The sequence below is a fragment of the Rhopalosiphum padi genome, chromosome 2 (genome assembly GCF_020882245.1).
Source record: "Rhopalosiphum padi isolate XX-2018 chromosome 2, ASM2088224v1, whole genome shotgun sequence".
Lineage (NCBI taxonomy): Eukaryota > Metazoa > Arthropoda > Insecta > Hemiptera > Aphididae > Rhopalosiphum > Rhopalosiphum padi.
In genome coordinates, this window is record NC_083598.1 from 40,768,466 (window position 1) to 40,792,700 (window position 24,235).

At 28.0% G+C, this 24,235-nt stretch overlaps 1 protein-coding gene and 1 non-coding gene across 2 annotated transcripts; both read left to right on the plus strand.

Moving 5' to 3' along the window:
• Positions 1-2,375: 2,375 nt before the first annotated feature.
• LOC132921178 (vitamin K epoxide reductase complex subunit 1-like protein 1) lies at positions 2,376-11,205 on the plus strand. The gene is made up of 3 exons (XM_060984046.1): positions 2,376-2,582; positions 9,971-10,080; positions 10,754-11,205. The coding sequence occupies exons 1-3, from the start codon at positions 2,413-2,415 to the stop codon at positions 10,978-10,980; spliced, it is 507 nt and encodes a 168-aa protein (XP_060840029.1). The 5' UTR covers positions 2,376-2,412; the 3' UTR covers positions 10,981-11,205.
• On the plus strand, positions 8,763-8,836 carry Trnai-aau (transfer RNA isoleucine (anticodon AAU)). Its single transcript has one exon. It is a non-coding gene; the product is annotated as a tRNA-Ile (tRNA).
• Positions 11,206-24,235: the final 13,030 nt, after the last annotated feature.

Below are 24,235 nucleotides of genomic sequence, written 5' to 3' on the forward strand. Positions count from 1 at the left end.
ATCCCTTAGTCACAAATAGACAATCTTTTATTAATTGAAACAACTTTCCTCAGTTATATATAATATATCCGACTATAAGGTAGATTATGAATTATGATGTATTGAAAAAATTTCTAAACTACGATTGGACTTCATTACGGGACTTAAAGGTGTATACTTCTTTACGTAGGTATACCTAATAAGTAGTAGTAAGTATAACTAACTATAATAATATTTCACATTTTAAAGTTTGATTATCGTTGAAAAATCCTGCACACTAATTATTCACTTGTCTTGGTCAGAGCGACTAAGGGCTGACACATGAAGCTCCCGGCATACAAAATCCTATCATTATCCGAAATATGTCAATAATAAAATAGTATAATAACTATTAATTATTTTGGTGGTGTGTGTACTAATATCTTGTATCATCGAATCTGCAGAGAAAAGCGAGGAATAGGTATAATATAAAGTTATTCCTATATATTTACTATGGTTTGTTTTTTTTTACATCACATTATTAATAGCGATCATTTTCAAGTAGAAGGATTCGTGCCTAATCTGTTTCCGGTAACAAATCACGTGTATATACTACGTATCACGTGATTGCGGGCATACTGGTCATTTTTTAGGAACCAAAATATTTTTATAATGAATAGTATTGTATAGGTAAAAATAAAAACTTTTTTGGTTGAGTTTGGGTAAATTCAACATTTTAGTAACAGGTTTACTCGATGTTTCTCTTTCTCACTTTTTTTTTTTCATATAATAAAACGTAAGAAAAACCCTCTAAACATTTTGCCGAAACTCGCTTTTTAATAAACAACTAACAACGTTTTTTTTGTAGTATTAAATCCTGTTTTTTATTTTTGCTATAATTTAAAAATTATCAATGCTAGACTTAAAACTCTCGAAAATTTTATTAGGTATATGTACATTGACAAATAAATAGAATAAGACCGTTTTACAAAAAAAAAATTTCTAATTTGAAATATTTAAATCTGTGTCCTGATATTTTTTCACAAAATATTGCTCTTTTAAGCGCGATGTTCATTCCAGAATAATTATTTTCTATATTAACTATTTATAAAAAATATTAACTGACTTTTTCAAATTGATTTTAATTTGTACATTATTTTGATAAATAAATAACTGCATAAACAATGTTGATAAAATTATACTATACTAAAACTAAAACTTGTTATTTTAATTATGATTACCTACAAATATTAACGAAAACTGCGACAGCAAGATGTAAAATGAAAATGGTTTTCGGGGTACTACATTACATTACGTAAAAAACATCAGGACGTTATACATTAATAATAAATTAAATATATTTTAAATAATCATTGTAAATTATAACAGCTACGTCGATTTATAGAACACGTGTGACAGTTTTTATGTTATTATATATAGCCATATAGGTATAAATATTAATATAATTCCATTAAAAATTCATCGTGACTACTCGTCTGTGGTGCACATCTCAGCCAAACTTGTGTGATGTATTTAAAATTATAATTTAGGACGAACCACCAATTTGTAGTCATCACAGCGATTACAAGTATAAGTATCAGTAATCAGGTATGTACAGTTGTTGAGTACATCGCTCGACCATACAATTTGGAATTTGAACGCGTCTGCGTGATATACTTGCCAATACTGTCATCCGTTGTATGTTGTGTATGTGTGTATATTTTGATATATATATAATATAATATTTTATGTTCATTATTATTATTAATAATATATTGTACACGATCAAATTTGATAAAAAAATTTAATTTATTTTGTTGGGTCAACGCATATTTACTTATTCTATTCTATTATATAGGAATATCTTTATGGGTTCCGTAAACCGAATAACAATAACAACAATAGTATTATGATAGGAACACAGAACTGCGTTAGACAAATTCCGTCAGGTAGTCGTAAACTATATAGCGATTCACGAAACATTTCTCTCCCATTTTTTCTTGGTTTAATAAAATAAACCAAATATCTCTTGATCGAAATACGTCACACAGCATATTATATTATTTTTAGTCATATAACATTTCAATTATTACAATAAACCTTAAAAAAATCCAAGGAAATATCGTATATTGTATTATTGTACAATAATAATAATAAAAAAATAAGAAGTCGGTGTTGATTTTTTTATAATTTAACATTTTTACAACCCAAAAATTAAAAATATGCTGAAATTTGTCGTCATCTCGGGTCGATCTAAATAATAGGATGACCCAGACACTGGTAGAGTATAATAATTGGTGCAATACAGTGTGAGTAACGCGACGTATAGGTATTTGCATAAAACCAATTTCATGTATGACCGAACACAATAATAGATAATGGTAAAAGGGTTGAGTGAGCAATGCGCGCAAGTTGCATCGAGTGTATACGAAGGGGTGACACGCTTGCCGAAACATGGTCCAGCTCGGTACGATCAACATGATCATCAAGGCGTACGCGTTGATCGGCTTTTGTGTTTCCGCATACGCGCTGTACGTGGAAATCTCACTGGAGAATGATCCGGATTTCGAGCCGCTGTGTGACCTCAGGAAGTACGTCAAATGTTCTCCAGCATTTATTTCACCGTAAGTTATTTATTATTAAACAACAATATTATTATATAACATATTGCTGAAATGTAGTTATATTAAAATTTCAGCTATTATATACATATATGTAGATAAATATTTAATTTGTAATGTACTAATGTATAATCATAAATATAACAGTGCAAATAAAATGTTTATAAAAGCACCATAAATTCGTATTAGCATTAAAAAAATATACGATACATTTCTATAAAACTGAAATATATAAATATATGCTTAAAAATATATAAATTAATATTTTTAGTTTTTAAATTAAGTATGTACAATGATTGAATAATATCTTGTTCTATGGATTGAAACAATATTATTAAGTTTTTGACTGTTAGTAGGACGCCATTTACGAAAAGTAAATTTGTGATTTTTTAATAATCTATAGTTATTTTAACAAATGATCTAAAACATTAAATATAAAGAATATATTACTATTATAAACATTTTTTTTTTAAATTATGATATAAACATATGAATAAATCACCCAAAACTTCAACGTGTTTATATTGTTACCTTAATTTAAAATTTGAGCTTTGTAAAAGTAGTCTATTTTATGATATAATAATATATTCTATCGTCGGGATGAATTATACGAGATCCACCTGGGTTGTCAATTTTTATCAAATTTTACGGTCTTATGAATTTTTATCCTTCACGACTATAATAGAATTTACATGAATGTAGTCTCAAGCAGACCACAAACTTTACAGAAAATGTATTTTTTCTGTTTCAGTAAGCAGGATTTTTACATAATAATATTAATAATTAGTCAAATAATAATAACATTATCGTAGTAAAATATAGTATGGTCTAAAATAATTAATGAATATAATGAATTTTGTATTAAACATTTTTTTTTTCATAAACAACTTCATATAAATATTTATCTGCAGTTAGGTTTGGCTTGAAAAGGTATTTTAAATTTTAATATATTTTTTATGTAACATATACAATTAGGTATACAATATATATTTTGTAATAACTAATTATAGGGCAGAGGATTTAAAGACCTAACAAAACACTAGATATGCAAGTTCGTGTGGACTAAAAATTGTTTTTATAGTTTAATTAAATTAATAGTGTATAAAATAAAAAAAAATACAATTATTTAATTAAAATATATTTCACACTATTCTAAAGTAAATAAAAACACATTTTGTAACATTTCTACATCACCTCCAGATTTTTGTGCCTGTTTATCATTAGATAATTATTTAATATTATAAGTATACAGGGGGGTTTTGGGTGTCCCCCCACGAAAAATAAAAATAATTATTAATTAAAGTTGTACATAATATAATATATATGCGGAACTTGATTATAGGCTAGGTCCATATGGAGGTGGTATCTTTGCATCACTATCGTGAAACTATTCGTGTCATTTGAGCGATATATAGGAAATCCGCATACCTATAAATACGCGCGATTGACTGACGCGCGTGTACGATAACAAATCGGCTATCGTATTTATCTCCAAATTTCCGATATGAAATGTGTTCCATGTATAGCCTCGTAAAAGAATTAAAAACGGTTAATTTCGGCCAAGTTAACTATACAGTGAACAACATAAAAAGATTTATAATACGATATTGCCACGTAAGTTTAATATTTTGTACTAATTTTTGTTATAATTTGTAGAAGATGAAAAGGTCAGGAAAAATAATGGATTTGTTCCAATTAAAAACAAATAAATTCCCAAAGACAACTAACTGAATACTGATACTGACAACATAGGAGATATCGAAAACATTAAAAATGAAAATTTAGTTTCTACGTCAATAAATTTCGATTCTCAAGACATTGGTCCGTACATAAACTTAAGAGAAAAAAATATTATTTTAAATGATTTGAAACTTGAACTACTACGTGAATTATACTTACATCTCTATGGGTCGCCTTGAGTGGATATGTATTTCCTATAGACAATACCAATAAACGAAATTTACGTTTTCAAATGAGTTGGATTTAAGTTGGATTTAATGTATATTTTGTTAGTACTTAGTTTTAAGAAAACACAAGCAGCATTAGCTTCATGAGATTTTGTATTAATTCAATTTTATTTATATATCGTGGTCCGTCGAAAATACATTTTCACAACTTAGGTACTGTTGACGTGAATATTAAAAATATATATATAGGATTCAGGATGGAATGAATCGGTTTTTATTAGTACAAAATAAGTTTGGAAGCGAATCCAAACTTTCAACACTTTATAATTTTTACAATTAGTGTTAAACTGATAAATCATTTAAAAATAATAAATAATATTTTAAACTTTATTTTAATATGGTTTATTAAATAATTGAACAATGTGATAAAAATATTTTTTGAAAAAAATTTTTAGTATCGAATTGTAAATTAACCATATCGAATTATAGTATAATTACTGCAACATCATCCTTAATGTTGAAAATCAGAGCATTGTTACTGCTTCAAAATGTGATGACAGATGCTAAAAAGTAAGATCATTAAATAATAAAAACATTTATCGCTACATTTAGAAACTAAAATGTACAATAAAAAGCCAAAAATAAAGAAAATATATGCCTTAAATAGCAATATTAAGACTAAATGGTAAATATATCTCAAAAAATCAAAAACATTCCAATATGCAAAAATATGCAATACAAAATTACGAATTTGGATTTGTCGTGATGTAGAACAAACTTGTACCTAGTTGACCTTTTTTTTACGATTGTGCAAATAAATATGCAAATAATGCTATAGAAGTCATCTGCCCTACTAATAAGTAATATTTGATATTATTTAAGGCCACACATATTCAACGAAAAATAATTTATAACTTTCATGCAAATATAAAATAAATTATGCATATTTTCGTTTACACACTGCATCTACATTAATGAAAACTCTGCAGGATGTATTATAATAAAATATCAATGATAACATGTTTTATTATTATTATTTGGTTATCGAATATAAAGAACCGCTATTGAAGCTGTTTGCGTTTATGTTTTAAAACCGAAAGCTTTGTCACTCAAGTTTATTATTATTTTGAAATCTAAAAAAGCATTTATTGCTGTCATAAAAAATAATAAACTAATTAAATGTTACAAATAAATAATATTTTTTACAAAAACTATGCAATTTACTTATTTTACTTGTTTACTTAATCTAACTGTTTAAATTATAAACATTTATAACTAAATGTAAATAGTAGTAAATTAATTTAAAAAAATATGTAGATAGGATACTGGATAATATACTATTATTATCGAACGCGATCCGTGTTAATTCTCCGCCATGTTGTACATTGCAGATTAGTTTACAATATGTACAAGGGCACAAAGCACACAGCGGTTGACGGTATTGTTAATCGATTTGTCTGAAGTGTAATGATTTTTTTTATAGTTATTGTTACTGAGCGTTTATATGAGCCATATAAAATTGATAAATTGTTGGGTATAATCACTAATTAGGTCTATTATTTAAAATGTATACATTATTTTTTTTATATAATAATAATATCTTGCATGAGTTATTAAGACAATATTTTTAAAAAATTATCCTAAAATTAACAATTCTTTAGATTCCCAAAAAAGTCGGAATCAGGAATTCACCGGAATATCTAAAATTATCTAATTGTGAGTGGAATATAACTTAATATAAGGAAAAAAAAATCAAAATTGTTTTATTGATTACTCATTATCATCGTAATATTAAGAATTTAAGAACACTAAAAAAATATTTATATGACATAGATATATTATATAGGCATATAGCTCTATTATTTTTTTAGTTAAATCTATAATAATATGGACATTGGTCAAGGGCCTAAAATGTATATATTATACTCTATAATGATACCAATCCGAGTATTATTATAATTCCTTACTATAAACTAGTATCGCATCATTTTATTATTTATATACTATCTTTCAAGGATATAACCTGTTTTTGTCATGTTTAAACGATGACATTTTGCGTGTTAATATTATTTAAAATCTGATTTTTTTTTTGTATTGCCTTTTTAAAAAAATCAGAGCTTTGTAATGCATCGATTTTACTAATATGGTATCGACCCCAGAGTACATAATTATACATATTTCAATTGAAACTGAATTTTCAGTTTTTATATTCTATTATTTATTTTTAAGCAAATTAAGTGATCTTTTAATTGTACATTTTTATAATTTGAATATTTAAATTATATAATTAATTGTTACGATTAAAAAAAAAAAAAAATTTTAATAGCCTAGTTGTCACCATTATATAACTTTATAATTCATAAACTATTCGTTCCATAATATTTCTGTATAATTCCAGTTAAATTCCCAGACATTCCCATCACGTTACAATGTTCCCAAATTTCCCATCCCTATAAATAGGTTCTCGCCGCTCGACAAAACTAAAAAATACAACAGTTATAGTGTAGTGTGTACAATAAAGTAATGTACGATTAGTTATTAGTGACTAAAATAAATATAAAACTAAGCACCATCTCGTTATAATTTATAAGTGATAGACTATGTAAAAACAATATGTGTCTTCCAAAAAAGTTCTACATTTTAATAATAATGGTCAAAACACAAAGAATGCATAAATATTAATTGTTGAAAAAATTATGTAGTTTTATATTAAAAATAGCATTGTGATGCGGATACACGGCGCGTGTATTGATAATAATCAATTATTATTGTTTATATAGTATTATTATTTAAATAATATTATTCAAAATATTCATTCATTTCAACAAGGACCCGCGTGAGTACTAAGTAGTCTCCATTCAATAGAGACAATTTTCAGTATAACATTTCTAAGTGTTAGCTTTAACATTTTAGAGTGAAATAGTGAATTAGCCTATCATCATCAAATTTAAAAGTAAGAATATTATCCGTGTTTATTTATTAGTAGTTGATTTTTATTGCTTATAGAGTAATAAACATTTTACACACCCATAATCAATTAAAAATGAAGGTATCCTAACACCAACATACAAACACAAATATTTTTTTAACTTTGAGATTAAATGAACAAATTAAGATTATTTTCACATTTGTTTAACTGCTGAAAATTTTGTAAATTTCTATTGTAACTCATATCCCATAGGAAGGGAACACTTCAGTAAATACTAAATTCATTAAAGTTTGATGACATTATAGGTAACCAATTTAAAAAAAAAAAAAAACTAGCAATAATTATCATTTGATTCTATTATAATATTATATAATATAGCATCCAGCAAATAATAATATAATATTATAATAATAATGAGAATTAATTAAATATTATTTACTCAAAAATTCATGTGCTATATGCGCCTTGTAACAGGCAAACGTAGTACATGTATGTTGACTAATTTGACAACACTGGTTTGCTTTAGGTGTTTGTTATAGCAACCATAATTATACTGTAATAATTTCATGTCGATCACGAAATAATAATAATAAATGATTTATCACTTGGAGATGTGATGAAAAATTCAGAAATCATGGTTTTCAAATTTAATTTTCAAAGTTGAGTAAAACATTTGCAAAGTTTACTCCGTTTATTTTCAATTATTAGGTAATGCATATTAAAATAATGTCGATATTATTATGAGAATGTTAAACCTGTATGTGTTGATTCCGTTTGACAAACACATAACATAGAACATTTTATAGATTCAGAAGAATTCATATTACAGAAAATTTTAAACTACTTATAGATCAATTTACTTTAATATTATATGTATATTACAGACTAAAATCAATTCTTTTTGACTTTTAAAAGTTTACTTCTTTTACAGGTAAGATAGTGACAGTGCGGTAGGAGTTTTAGTAGATAGGACGTCTTGAATATTGGTTAATAATTAAAAAGGCTGCGAACGATTTGATTCCCGTGTACCTGTTTACCTACACCGATACTTTTGAATTGATTCCCGGTTAATTTAATGATATAAACAATAGGGAATTAACTCGTACGCACCTATTAATGACCCGGGAATTAACTTATGTATATTGCGATTAAAAACACAGTTATATGATTATATGCACCCAACGGCCAGAAATGATATATTTATCACGCATTAATGTTAATGAATATAAAAATATTATTTTGCTGCATTTGTTACGATACTACTAGCTATTATCTATAAATCTATTTTGATACTAGGTATACATAATTCTCATTGAAATCATTAAAAATCGGCCTTTGAAGTACATCGGCCCATTAGCTCAGTTGGTTAGAGCGTCGTGCTAATAACGCGAAGGTCGTGGGTTCGATCCCCCCATGGGCCAACAATTTTTTGCTTTTTTTATATTTTAAAATTCTTTTATTATGCCGATTATTGTATTTTATTCCCAAAATTTTAAAAAGGTTCAATATTTTTTTTTTAAATCTCAAAACAATAATTTTATTTTTAGTGCAATATAAAATACAAAAGGTATACAAAATATACATAAATATCAAAATTAACTTTACAACTATCTGTGTTGTTGTTGATTAACACTTATTTTTATTTGCGGCGATATCAATTGGTCAATATCATTGGTTGTAAACAAAACGATTATCCTAATTTAGCAGTAATTTAGCAGTATTACAATAACACGTACATATAACTTATAGAATACTGCAGGGTGTCCCGTGAGGATTTACCTATTGCAATATCTCCTGAAATAATGGAGATTAATAATAATTAATTACGCTGTTTTTTTTTAGGACTTAAGTCACAGGGACAAGAACTACAAATAATTCATATTTTAATTTAATCTAATGTTTTGGTAAAAGAATTAAAAAAAATTATTTTAATTTAATTATTTTCAAAAAAATTGAAGATAGCCATTTTGTAGAGTTATTTGTCTAAAAATGTTGACGTTTCAACATTTTGTATTCATTTGCATCGTAATTTTAACATTTATTTTAGTATTGAGAATATTTTTGTATTATTAGGTATTTGTGCACACCCTGGCACACATATTTGATATCACTGGTAATTATTATATGGTATTATATACACAAATTTTCTCGAAACTATAAAAGTATTAAAAATCATGAAATTAATGAAAAAAAAATGCTGAAACGTCTAAAAATTAAAAATAAACTCTACAAAAAGGTTATTTTCGATTTCTTTTTTAAATAATAAAATAAAAATATATTTTTTTAACTGTTTTATAAATTAAATTAAAATATGAAATACTTGTAGTTCTGGTCTCCGTGAGTCTCATAAAAAAAACAAAATTATAGCATCTTCATTAATTTAGGAGATATCCCGATGGATAAATCCTTAATGAGACACTGTATAATCGCATCATTAGATGATGCATAATAAAATTAACTGATTATCATACAATAAAAACAATAACGATAAGTATCACTATATAAAGCAGTATTAACAATTATAATTAATTGTCACTATTAAATTATATTTACAGATACGCCAAAGGTTTTGGGATCGTCAGATACATATTCGGGGAAAATTCCGCTTTCAACGTGCCTAACGGACTCACTGGAATGTTATTCTACGTCCTGTCGTTCATCCTGAGTACGTTCGTGCTGCTTAGTGCTTACTTAATAGTTAATCGTATTGGTTTTCTTTGAAACACACAATTAGGCGTTTTGGTTTCTACCTTTAATTATAATATATACTTACAATTTACCATAGATGTGCTCAGATTCCGGTTTCAGGAATAGTATAAGAATAATCAGGCCCGTGTTGCAAATTTGTCATGAAATAATACCCATAATTATTAATTTCAATTTTTTGATTTTATATAAATTGTATTGATTAGTTGTAGTTTTGATAAAGTTTTATTGAATACGATGAATTTTTCAGAAACCCAAAATTAGTTGACGATAATAATTTTTCTATACTTTTAATTTGGGTATTAATTACAATGTTTAAAATTACAGTTCTCATCGCTCCCGATAAATATATATTATTGGATTTTTACAGCAATTATTCTATAACTAATAATTGTTTCTTACGTTTAATAATGTAGGTACATAATTACTGTAAATATAACTTTATAGAGATAAAACTTACCGAGGCCCATATCTAATTAAATATTTTAACGGCCTTCGGAAACCCGAAATATGCTGCTTTGGCTACCCACGTGCGCACGCCTATACGACTTACCAATTTACCATACATATTATTAATAATTAGTTGTTTAAAATTACCTATCATGTAATTTTTGTTCATTTTTGAATTTCAGGTTGTTCGGACAGGCATAAAATCGTAAACGTCCACTACTACCTGGCGATCATGTCCAACGTTTCCACGTTTTACTTGGCTTCCGTGTTGGTGTTCATCGTTCGGGAATTGTGCTTAGTTTGCTTGACCACATACTTCATAAATGCTATAAGTCTGTTGTGTGTGTCGTCCAAACGGCGTCAATTGTTGTCGCTATCTACGGACCATAAATCCTGCAAGGCCGATTAAAACATAATATATGTACCTATACCTATATTATATATTTATATCTTTATAAAATAGCGGAACACGTACCATAATATGTAATGTCACAGCGTATATAATATATTATAAAAGTAATAATTATCCAAAATACGCTAATTTCATATTATGTATTATACCTACCATTATAATGTTTTAACAACTGCAGATACGCATTGGCGATTACATAAAAATAAAATACGTTTGTGTTAAGAGTGGTCTTACGGTTTTAGTCTCCATTCAAGTCTGCTTATTATCTGTCTAAATACGTTATGCGATTTGCGTGTTACTATACCCGATGGCTTAATACAAATTAAAAATAATTAGTAACTGAAACAATATAATAACAAATATTTTAATTCGAGTTAAGGTAAACCAATAATAATATACATTTGAATCTTATATATATTATATTATGTAATTTAATAGTTATGATCTTATATTATAGTGTAATACATTTTTCAAAAGTATATAATCAGCGGCTAAGAGTGTGAGACACTTTGCAACTGGTATGTCATAACCGTGTTCGGCAACGAATAACAATTTACAATAATATATAAGTCGTATTTTAATACGTGTATTCCGCGTGGGACTCGTGGGCGCGCGCCTCATATAATAATAAATAGCTGCGGAGCTACATCATCTGCGACTGCTATATAGTATATTTAATATTATATACATATTACATATTTCAAGCATATAATATAATATATATATATACTGCATAGTATCAATAAACATAATAATATATAACATTAACATAGATAATATATATATATCGTTTAATGTATAATGTATATATTATATATTATATTATTGTACAATAATATCTCAATCGTATCTCCCGCGGCGGTGGCTCAAACATACGATCGAGTGGGTCAGATGCGGAATAGGTTTTAATTTTTTTTTCGGGAGTGTCCCGCAATCAGCCACAACAGATCCAAAAACATCACAATGTATAGCTCTCCATATTCGTTTTGTGACATATTTTTTATAATTTATAATATTATTGGAGGTCGTCTCAACGAAAACCACGCGTGCGCGCACGACATTGAAAATGTAAATATAATAATAATATATTATATTATATTTATGTATATAATCGGCTTTGTGTATAAACTTGCACTTGACACGAAACACACCTCGGATAACGGGCGAGGCGAATGCCATACCTACCTCATTTTTTTGTTTTAGAAAAATAAAAAAAAGTTTACATCATTATTACAGTAACAATAATATAGTATAAACAAGTATAATATACCAATTTAATACCCGAACGTTTTATAACAATATCTATCAATATTATTTTTTAATCAATACTATGAAAGCTTTAAAACTCTCAACATTTTACTCTAGTTGGGCATAACTATAGCTTATATTGTTAATATACATTATATAAAGTACAAATTTCTAAAATCATAATATTATTTTATATTTAATACAAATAAAATATGTATTATAGCTGACAGCCGTCTAAGCATCTAGGTAATCAGTATAATGCCAAAAAGCCAGGATATTGGGAATCATCCTGTGTCCCAGTAAGTCAGGCCGTCCCTTTCCTTAGCTAAAATTACGAATAATAAGTTGACATTGTGATTTGACTGTAATTCATTATGATTATTATTATCATTCTATTATTATTTTGTTTGTTTATGTAACATTTTAGATATTGTAAAGTTTAAATTGGAGTTTCTTTAACATGTTTATCTTGCACAATTTAGATTTTTAAATATTAATAACCTTGGTGCCTTTATATATCCCCCTTCTTAATAATGCATACTTTTCTGTAGTTCTTCACGCTAGAAATATCGTCGACTTCTAAAAAAAATCCAGTGAAATTTATCTATACTTATAGCGATTAGTATGTTCAAAAATAATATTGTACAATAACATACAACACGTGTACTTAATTAAAATATACAATATTGTAGACGCGTATATATAGTGGGCCTGGACTTCTCGAGATTTCAGAAAACAAAAGGCAATCTCCTCGAAACTTCGCAAGTCAATAATATACTGAAACATATTATATCGGGCTCTAACACTTGGTTGTAAATAAGGATATTAATAAAATATAATATTATAAAGTATAAAATTACAATCGACGAAAAATTACGTTTAAAGATAACAAACCAAATAAGTAATCCATCACTTCAATTGCTATATATTATATTATATAACTTTTTAGAACACAATATAAAAACCAAAACAATAAAATTATAGGTAGGTCGTAGGTACCTACTTATGTATAGTACGTTAAATTATTGATAATTGAAATTTTTCACGTACCCCACCACCATTCGATTGCACGGCCCACGCGTAATTTTATGAGTTACCTAATATTATGTGTATTATTAAAATTTAAAATATACATTTTTATAATAGGATTCACGCTTACAATTGGCCGAGTTTGTACCGGCTTTTTCTAATCTCGACTTTCACGATATCGTTTTAATTGCCGCACATCTTCGGCGCCCTGTAATAGTGTAATACTATATAGCTAATATATTATAATACTCGTGTATAATATTATACAGTAATTATTCGCGGATCGTTTTAGCAGTAACGGCGGTGATCGCAAGAACGACGTCTCGTTACAAATAGTATCATTATAATAATATATTATAAACAACTTTCACGCGCCATGAGCGGCTACGCCATTATTATTTATAATACTCAAATTCGCTGCGGTGGACGTCACGATGAGTTAAATCTCGAAGACCACATAAATAATCGTAGGCCGTATAATTGATATCGATAAAATACCGTACATGTTAATAATTATATGCACGCGCCACCAGAATTAATTACAAAGTCGTGTGCGTATAATAACTATAATACAATATATTCGCACCTTTACCGTAAAATTAACGCGGGCGTTGATCTATCGCGTGTATCTATAATACGTGTATCTATATACGTCCAATACCATTCCGTTTATCGTCAGTTGCGTTCAAATTTTGGTTGGCGTCCCTACGATGGCCCATCGTCGACGCGTTACTCATAAGTCATAACGTGTGAATATGAATTATGTTGACGTTGTTTTGTATAATATCTATGTACATATACCACAAAGTTATTACTAAGTCGCTTCGCAAAAAAAAAAATCTACTAGACTTTGATAAAATAATATTTTATTTAAAATGTTGTAAAATTATCAAATATTATATGTAATACGCTGAAAATTTTTATATATAGTATAGAAAATAGAAATATTAATAAAATACGGTTTTCTACGATCGATGTAAATACATTATATTGTATAATATGGATATCAATCCAGATTATAATATTGTGATTTATTTAAATATTAAGTTTGGTTAGAAGATAATTTTTTTCAAGAAAGTTAATAATGAAGAAAAAAATATTTACAATCGATGTTCATCAAATGTTTAAAATGTTTATTTTATCATTTTCTATACACGATAATTCAATTTTTTCTGTTTATATATTTTTATTTTTTAAAGTAAAAGTAACTATAACCTATATAATATAGATACTTGTCATATTATAATCATATATTCATATCGAATCGTCATTTAATAATCTATCCTCATTCCCCAGAGAATACCCAAGATGCAGTATAATATATTGAATTTATTAGTTATATTTACAATAGTACTTTTATGGCATAATATGTGCAAGTCGATGAAAACCAGTCGTCTGCTCAAACTTTTACGCACGCAATTCGACCTGTCCCGAAATATACTCACTCGCAACCTTGCTCTGTCACAAAAAAAACTACGCACGCAATTCGGTTGTTGACCAAAACTGCTCATTATTTTGGCACGCTATTCAGATGCAGCCAAATAGTTATAATACTAGTATATTTATTAGTGTTTGTATATTTGTATATACAAGGCTAACAGAAAGAACTAAATATTAATTATGCAATAAATCGTTAAAATTGTTAACGTGATTTTTTATACATCAATTTTATAGAGTAAAATATAATATAATGTATTTATAAATTTATAATAAAATAAGTTATTTATTTTATACTTAGACATGGATGATTTTACGAAAAAATGGTTACTTGACATTAGATTAAAACATTTGAAAGTAAATTTTTTTAACTTTTGAATTAAATTTATCGAGTTAGAAAATAATAATATAATTTTTAATAATTTAATAGTAATATTTAATATATAATATAAAAACGATATCACTAAATTCAATGTGTGATTAAAGGGCTCGCAGTTTAAAATATTTTATTACTTAATTTTTGAACCTTGTATTTTTAAAAAATTTAAAATTAATGTCATCTATATTAACAAAAAATGACACTTGAAAAATATTTTCTCAATCTAAAGTAGATCAATAATATTCAATAGTTTTAAAATTGAAAACATAATACATTTTAGGTAAAATGATGAAAGGCAATTAGATTAAAATTTTCGAATGATCTTTTTTCAACATATAGTTGAGTAGTCCTAACCTTGGATTAGTTTTAAGATATTATATTTTATAATATTATTTTTTAGAAGAAGAAATTAATAAAACAACATTATTTATGTTGACTGAATCAATGTTAGTAGACTTAGTTACAAAAATTAGACAAAGGACCAATTTTATAATAAATCAATTAGAAAAACTAAAAAATCCAATTGGAGTAAATATATTATAGTTTTCATTTTATTTATATCTACTAAATCAATTATTTATAATAATTAAAATTTAAATAAATGTTTCATTAGTAATTATTCAACTTTTTAAAATAATAATTCATAGGTTAGGTAATAAACACGTTTAAAAATATTTTCTAATACTAATAAAATAAAGTGTTACCTGGCGTATAGTATAGGCAAAATAGGTACATTACTGCAATGTTATTAGGTTGCCGATAATTATATTATCATTAAATAATAAATTTTATAACATAATATTCACGAATTACATTAGGCTTATATAAAAATATTAAGTATTATATCAGTTAGATATGGTCTTGATTGGCCGAAACCAAAATAGAAGAAGAAGAAGAATATCAGTTATTTATATTACTTATTTCCCAATGATAAAAGTGGAAACAACAATTGTGTATACATTAAAATTGTGTACGGTCAACTCAGTAAAAATATAATAATTATGTTGTGCAGTGTAATACTATTTACACAGATATAAATTAATACATAAAATATAATGAGTAATGACTTATGACTACGACTTAGTAATAATATTATGCATTGAGCACTCGGAAATAAAATATGCGTCAATATGTCTCCTGGTTATCAGATTATCCACTATAATTAATATTTCTTTAGTATCAATTAATAATTAATGTTAATTTAATTTATCAAAATAATAGGAATAATAACTTACTTATTAATATAATTAATAACTTATTCTAATATTAGTATTAGTACTTAGTAGTACAAATAAATAAATAAATTTAAAATTTAAAATTTAAAAATAATTTAAAAGAAAAATATTGCTTAAAATTTTGGATAAATCTGTATTATTTCTTGATAATAAGCACCTTCTCAATTTTTGAACTTATATAATATATATATAAATATAAGGAAAATTAAAAATTATATTTTACATTTAAATTAATAAATGTATTATTTTATATTTGTTTTACCTTCATTTTTATATTGAATAATTCAATGTTTTCGAAAGTTAAAAATTGCGAAAACATACGAATACACGATTGCATTAATATTTGTTTTTCAATTAAGTGCTTTACTTTATTTTTCTGATTAGTTGAAGTACATATCGATTTTGTTTAAAATTTGAAGAATTTTTTTAAATATGCAAAAAATACGATAAAACTCTTAAAAATGCTGTTGTGTTGTAAACTTACTGTTGTGTTAAATTTAAAAAGCACATTTTTTATACATTTAATGTATTTAGATTTTTTGACAAAAAGTTAGTAATTTTTTAATTTTTTTTAGACCATTCAAAAAAATTATTTGCATCATCATTCACATTACTATCTGATACCTTAATTTCAGGCATATTTGAATTAAATAGCTGTATCACTGCATAGTGTATAAAAATAGTAGAAAACAAAATAATTTAATATTACTAGATAAAATAAAATAAATTATTTGAAATTTGAGGAGGTATATTTAAATACTGAAAATATGATTGAACGTTAAACAAGTAATTATTCGAAATACTGTATTCTAAATACTTGTAAAAAGTTTTTAAAATACTGTATTAAATACTTTGAAAAAACAGTATTTATAAAGTATTCTGAATACAATATTTCAAATACTACCCAAGTCTGGCATTCTGTATCATGTACGATGTAACTAATAAATAAACAACAACAATTTGAAATCAAACAACAAGTATGAAAAATCAATAATATTATAAGCAAGACCCGATTTTGATACCGTAGTCTGTCTTCAATAACCCAACATGTTCATTACTACATACAACTTACAATAACTAAGCTTTAAGCTTCACCACATCGACCGTTCCTATTTTTTGTTATTACATAAAACCATGTACCTAAAAAGAAATTCTTCGTTTTGGACTTATTCGCTCTGTGAACATTCATCTCCTTAGCTCATTTCAAGAGAAATCGATTACTCTTGTCCGCGCTATACACATGTGTATATAGTAACTGCAGTTAAGAAATTATAGTAATAATTCTATCCAAAATAAAAGATAAACTGTAATAATATTAATAATAAATGTAATAAAAATAAATCATCTTATAAAAAGGCACATTAGTCTAGGTAATATTAGTAATGTAACAAATATAACCCTTTGATATGAATTTACTTTCACTGCTCGAAGATATTTGGATAATTATATATTAACATATAATAAAATAAGATTAAAAAATGCATTAACACGCGTTTTTAGCTATAATACCTGTATTGAAAGTGCTTGACTATAACATCCTAGTTAATATATTGTTATAATAGTTAAAATATAATATTTCATTCATAGCAACGCTCACTTCCTTCTATTTTTTGGGTTATTATTTATATTGATCTCAAATTAACCAACACAACGACTTAAAATCAAACTAAAAGTTCAAATTGCGTACCCGAAGACTAAATAATCTAGATCAATAAAAAGAAGTAAGCGGACATTGTTTTTAAAATTATGTTTGCAATAGCTATATATCTATTCTACAATATATTATAAAAGTAAAACGTGTATGATGATAATTGTAAAATATTGGCGTTTACTTTTAAACAACGAGTTTCACCTAGATGATTAACTGCAAGCTTATTATATTATATGTTATACCACCATCAAAGGATTATTAAGAATTCGAATTTTTTTAATTATTGGACGGAACGTGTTTATTATAGACAAGAAAAACATTTTCCAACATGCATACTAATTACCATATTATTAATAAATTGATCATACATTATTTTATACCAATGCCATCGAGGCATGACCTAAATCGCCATCATTATTTTATCCATAATAATACACAATATTATTATAAACATAGAACATGCCGTATATTATATTATACAAACACGATATCGAACAAAATATGTATACGATATACCTATATAGCTATATAGCTACATATAGTTATATATATATTCGTACAATAATGTAAAACAAAAATATTTTACTCGTATTTTTTCTTTTAGTATTATACATTATTATGCATCACGCTGCAGTGTATTCTGTATTTGTATATATTTTATAAAATGTACATGTGTTATTCGTTACTTTTCAGTTTACACATAATACATTATTATAATGCTGCTGATGATGTACCTATTTATGGAGGCACTTATAGTACACATAATAATACTTGTATTTATAACCTTATAGGTATGAGTGTATGACTGGTAAGTGGTATGAACTTATCACAGATATTAATACGTATATACTCGCACTGAATTATATACGCATAAGCTACGAAGCTGTTATTATATAATGTATTATACATATTAATATAATAATAATGTCATATGTGTACACATCATACAATATAAGTACACGTATTATCTACTTCGTTAGGTTATTTCATGTATATGGATTTTTCGTCGAAGACCAATCGTAATAATGTAGGTAATCATTATTACGTACATCTCAACAATAATTATTTGACATTTATAGTGTTGCGCAATGCACATGTGCACGATCATAAGATGCCGCGGGTCGTGTTAATAAATAAGTGATAAATATATTCAATATGTTTTGTCTGTTTTGTATAATATGTCATATACATTGTATATTGGCTGAAGTGAAGACTGACGAGGCTATCGAATGATCTGCGCGCCTAATTTAAATAAATATACTGCAATAAGTGCAATAGATTGCATTTTTTATATATAAATATACGTTATAATAATTTAAAATCACGACCTGTGTAATATTTTCACCTCGTTGACCTACTGAACACGTATAAACCGAGAAACACGTAATTACCGATTATTTTAACATCTATCGATGTATTATAATATATCATTAGAAATGCCTAATTATGAAATTGACCATATGAATAACACCGCGTGTGTATAATAATAACACACATATCACACAGGTTGGTTATACGGCTCGATATAATATGTATATTTTTTTAACATCATTAATGAACTTTTTTAACTGAGTAATAGTCCTTTAAACCTATATAAAAAAAAAATAAGATCACTCGTAGTTTAAATTTGTATTTTCTAGCACAATTATTTTATTTTGATAGCTAAACAATAAAAATATCGGTTACTATGGAAATATGGGTACTTGATTTTAATATCGGAATATTTTCATTATTAAAACAGTATTCAATATTACGACTTATTAGAATATATTTTCTATGCAATTTTTGTATTGATAAATATTTTTTTCTATATCACTTTATTATATTGCGTTGAGTTTTAATTTGAATTCGACGTCGACATGGTGGAGTTATGGAAAACCCCAGTGTAAGTGATTTTATATAATAATATGTCGTACAATTGATCATCACAGTTAAATTTTTTTGTGCGCCATATAGAGTACAGTGTGCTGGATTTGTGGACGGGAAATTCACTTGTAAGTTACGCCACATGAAACGGTACCGGAACATATTTGATCCAGTACAGATTTGTGAGATATGCGAGGAAAAACGATATTGGCCGTATTCCATTAGGAAATGTGAAAGTAATATACACGACATCCCGAATCAGAAAACTTACTTAATAATCTAATATGACATTTTTTGTGTCGTTTTTCAAAGTATGTTCGTTCAAAGGCCATAAATTATGTATCGAAGATGCGGCGTTGGAAGCGTCGTTAGTGAACTTACTACCTTACGATTTCGATCCTATTATACCTAGAAGATCCCGTGATTCCGAAAGGAGTTCCGTAAACCGTCCCAGCACCGGCTCAGAGGCGGGGTCGTACAGTAATAGAAGTCGTCCCAGCATCAGCTCAGCGATGGGGTCGTACAATAATAGTAATCGTCCCAGCACCAGCTCAGCGGCGGTGGGGTCGTACAATAATAGAAGTCGTCCCAGCATCAGTTCAGCGGCCAAAGTGTATAATAAAAGAAACATTCCGAGTACCAGTAAAACGGCGGCAGTAGAGGATGACAAAGGCCTGGCAAGTGGCAGTACTGTTGCCGTATCAGTAAAAGATACTACAAACTCTCCCAGAGCCGACGAAGTAGCGGCGGTAGTGGGTATTACAAGTGATCCCAACAACAGTACAGTGATAGCAGTGGTAGATACCGGCACAAGCATAACGAATACCAGTGCTGCAGTGACGGCGGTGGAGGGTAGCACAAGCCTGTCAAGTACTACCGGTACAACAGCGGTGTCGGTAAAAGATACCATAAGCCCTCTCGGTACAGACAAGGTTACCGTGGTAGTGGAAAATACAAACGTTCCAGATGCTAGTATGATGGCGACAGTGGTGGACAATACCGGCACAGACATGGTGGTCATTACCAGTGCTGCAGTGACGGCGGTGGAGGGTAGCACAAGCCTGTCAAGTACTATCGGTACAGCAGCGGTGTCGGCAAAATATATCACAAGCCCTTTCAGTACTGACGAGGTTACCGTGGTAGTGGAAAATACAAACGTTCCAGATGCTAGTATGATGGCGACAGTGGTGGACAATACCGGCACAGACATGGTGGTCATTACCAGTGCTGCAGTGACGGCGGTGGAAGGTAGCACAAGCCTGTCAAGTACTATCGGTACAGCAGCGGTGTCGGCAAAATATATCACAAGCCCTTTCAGTACTGACGAGTTTACCGTGGTAGTGGAAAATACAAACGTTCCAGATGCTAGTATGATGGCGACAGTGGTGGACAATACCGGCACAGACATGGTGGTCATTACCAGTGCTGCAGTGACGGCGGTGGAAGGTAGCACAAGCCTGTCAAGTACTATCGGTACAGCAGCGGTGTCGGCAAAATATATCACAAGCCCTCTCAGTACTGACGAGGTTACCGTGGTAGTGGAAAATACAAACGTTCCAGATGCAAGTATGATGGCGACAGTGGTGGACGATACCGGCACAGACATGGTGGTCATTACCAGTGCTGCAGTGACGGCGGTGGAGGGTAGCACAAGCCTCTCAAGTACTATCGGTACAACAGCGGTATCGGTAAAAGATACCATAAGCCCTCTCAGTACAGACGAGGTTACCGTGGTAGTGGAAAATACAAACGTTCCAGATGCCAATACAGCGACAGTAGTGGACGATACCGACTCAAACATGGTAGCCATTACCAATGATGCAGTTGTGTCAGTAGATGATACAACAATCTTATCCAGTTCGGTGAATGAAGGTAATACAAGGGTTCAGAGTATCAATACAGTGACGGCAGTAGATGATACACTCATATGCCTGCCCGGTACCAGTGCAATGACCGCGATGAACGATATAAAAAGCAAGTCCTGTTCCGATATAACAGTGGGATTGGAGCAGACTTCAAGTCCATCCGACATGAATGATGTTATGCATGATTCATATTCCAGTGTAAATGATAGAAAAAAGAAAAATCGATTCGGTGTCAAGAGCCAGTGGTATAAATGGTGTCGAAGGTCTGTTTTTATTTTCCTCATTTACATGTGCTAAAAAAATCCATGGTTACAGTGAACATCGCAAAAGCATTCAGTACTTTCTAAAGCAAGTACTTTTATAGCTGACTGTTCGTCTAAAAATTATTTGTACGTTTTTCAAATACCTAATATAATATAAATAAAAAAAAAAATAATATAAAATAATATGAATATTGAATTTATTATTATAAATGTATTACGATTTTTTTATTTTGCTGTAACTCAAAAACGAATCATTGTAAATACTTGAAATTTTCTCCAAATGTTTATATTGACGTTTTCTATTTACGATTAAATTTTCAAAATATTTAGAATTTTTTTAATCTACTTATAGACAATTGAAATTTTTGACTTTTTTTCTTAAAATGCCGATAAAAAAAATTTGGCTATTCAAAAAATCTTTAAAATTTAATACAAGGTTTATTATAAGTTAAACTTATATCGTAGTAAAAAAAAAATCAAAAATCAAAAATTTTATTTATAAGCATTTAAAGTTCAAATATTTACGAAATATATCAAAATCGCGAAAATTTGCAAGGAATTTTGAAGTTGAAAATACATAAAATTGTTGTGATTTATACTTAAGGTTCAAAAATCCAATACAAGGTTATTCATAAGTTTTCCTTTAAGTAATTGTAAAAAAAAATTCCAGCGTCAATATAGAAAACATTTTATGAGCGTATGCAATTTAATTTTTTACGAAATCGCGTAAAATAACGATATATTACAATTTAAATATAAGTAATAATAATATAATATATCCAACTAATTATCATTGACTGACAAATCATCTCCGTTCAGAATGGTTTTTCGTATACAATGATACCCGTCATTGCATTCAAATTTAACACATCCACACGACCAGTGACCTACTCTCCATATCTACTATACAGCAGAGCGATACCCACTTGCCCACTTTTTTATTTTTGTTATATAGATTATATAGTATAAATGATTCGTTTTACATAATATTTATTATAATGTTTAAACCAGTACTTAACAAACGTATTATTATTTTTATAATAAAAAATATTCCTAATAGACCTGAAACGATGTTGTCAAGTGTAGTAAACCATCCCCATATTTTATATAGTTTATTTTCTATCATTTTTTCAATGCATTTTCAACTATAAGATTGTGTAGCTCCCTTGCCAAGGAATCCTTGGTCTGTAAAATCATATCTCAGATATCGTCTGGCGATGTTTTTTATGCTGCTTCAATTTATTTTAGAAATGGCTGGTGTTTTATAAGACAATTTATTATTATAACATGGGTTGGCGGTAATATTACGTTGCAGTTAACTCTAGTGCCATACTTATGTAATGTATATATTTTGGGAGCCATATATTAAATTAAATTTTCATGTGTTCCCGGTATTTCGTTACAACGTGGTTCAATGTATATATTTGCACATTGGCTAACTTGCACTTGAGAAGGTATATTATTTCTCTTGCTTTCATAACAATTTACCCAATTCGGCCAGTTCCTTCGCCCTACATGTATATAAATTCTGATAAACTATATACGACGATAAAGATAATTTAAACAACTATAAGTGATATTTCCGACACCTCAACTTTACATAGCTGTTACCTTCTCAGAATTGTTTTTTAACTATTTCATAACAGCGTTTTTAAAAATTATTATTTTTTTTTTTTTATTAAACGACCAAAATTTAATTCATTTTGGACCAAACATCATCATTGCAGCTAATGAAGTTACAATAGTGTGAACCAAAAATAACGATAAATATTTGTACTATTATACTACTCAATAAAATACTAATTTCCAATAATAACTAATAATTGGTAACATGTATAAAACAAAAATCTGTATGTGCGTATTTGCCGATTACTTAAAAAAATAACTCGATTATCATTAATTTATAAAATTAGAAATAGGCTTAAAACTGTTCCACAATTTACTCTTTTACTTTAAAAATAATATCAATATAATCAGATGAGCAGTTTCAGAGAACATGTGTGACAAACATTTTCATACTATTATAAAATATAAAATTTTATAATTTATTTCATACAATTTGTATAAAAAAAAATAGTTATGTTTGACATTGATCTATCCCCTCCCCCCCTCCCCGTTTGACCAGCACTGAGCTGACTGCTGAGATATTTAGTGGTACCTAAAATCGTAATCACACTGTATGTCATATAGATTGAAGCACCCCGCGTCAAATATTGCAATTTGTGAAAAAACAATGCTGGGTAGGACAGCGCTGCTATGTGAGCTATGTAAAGTTGATG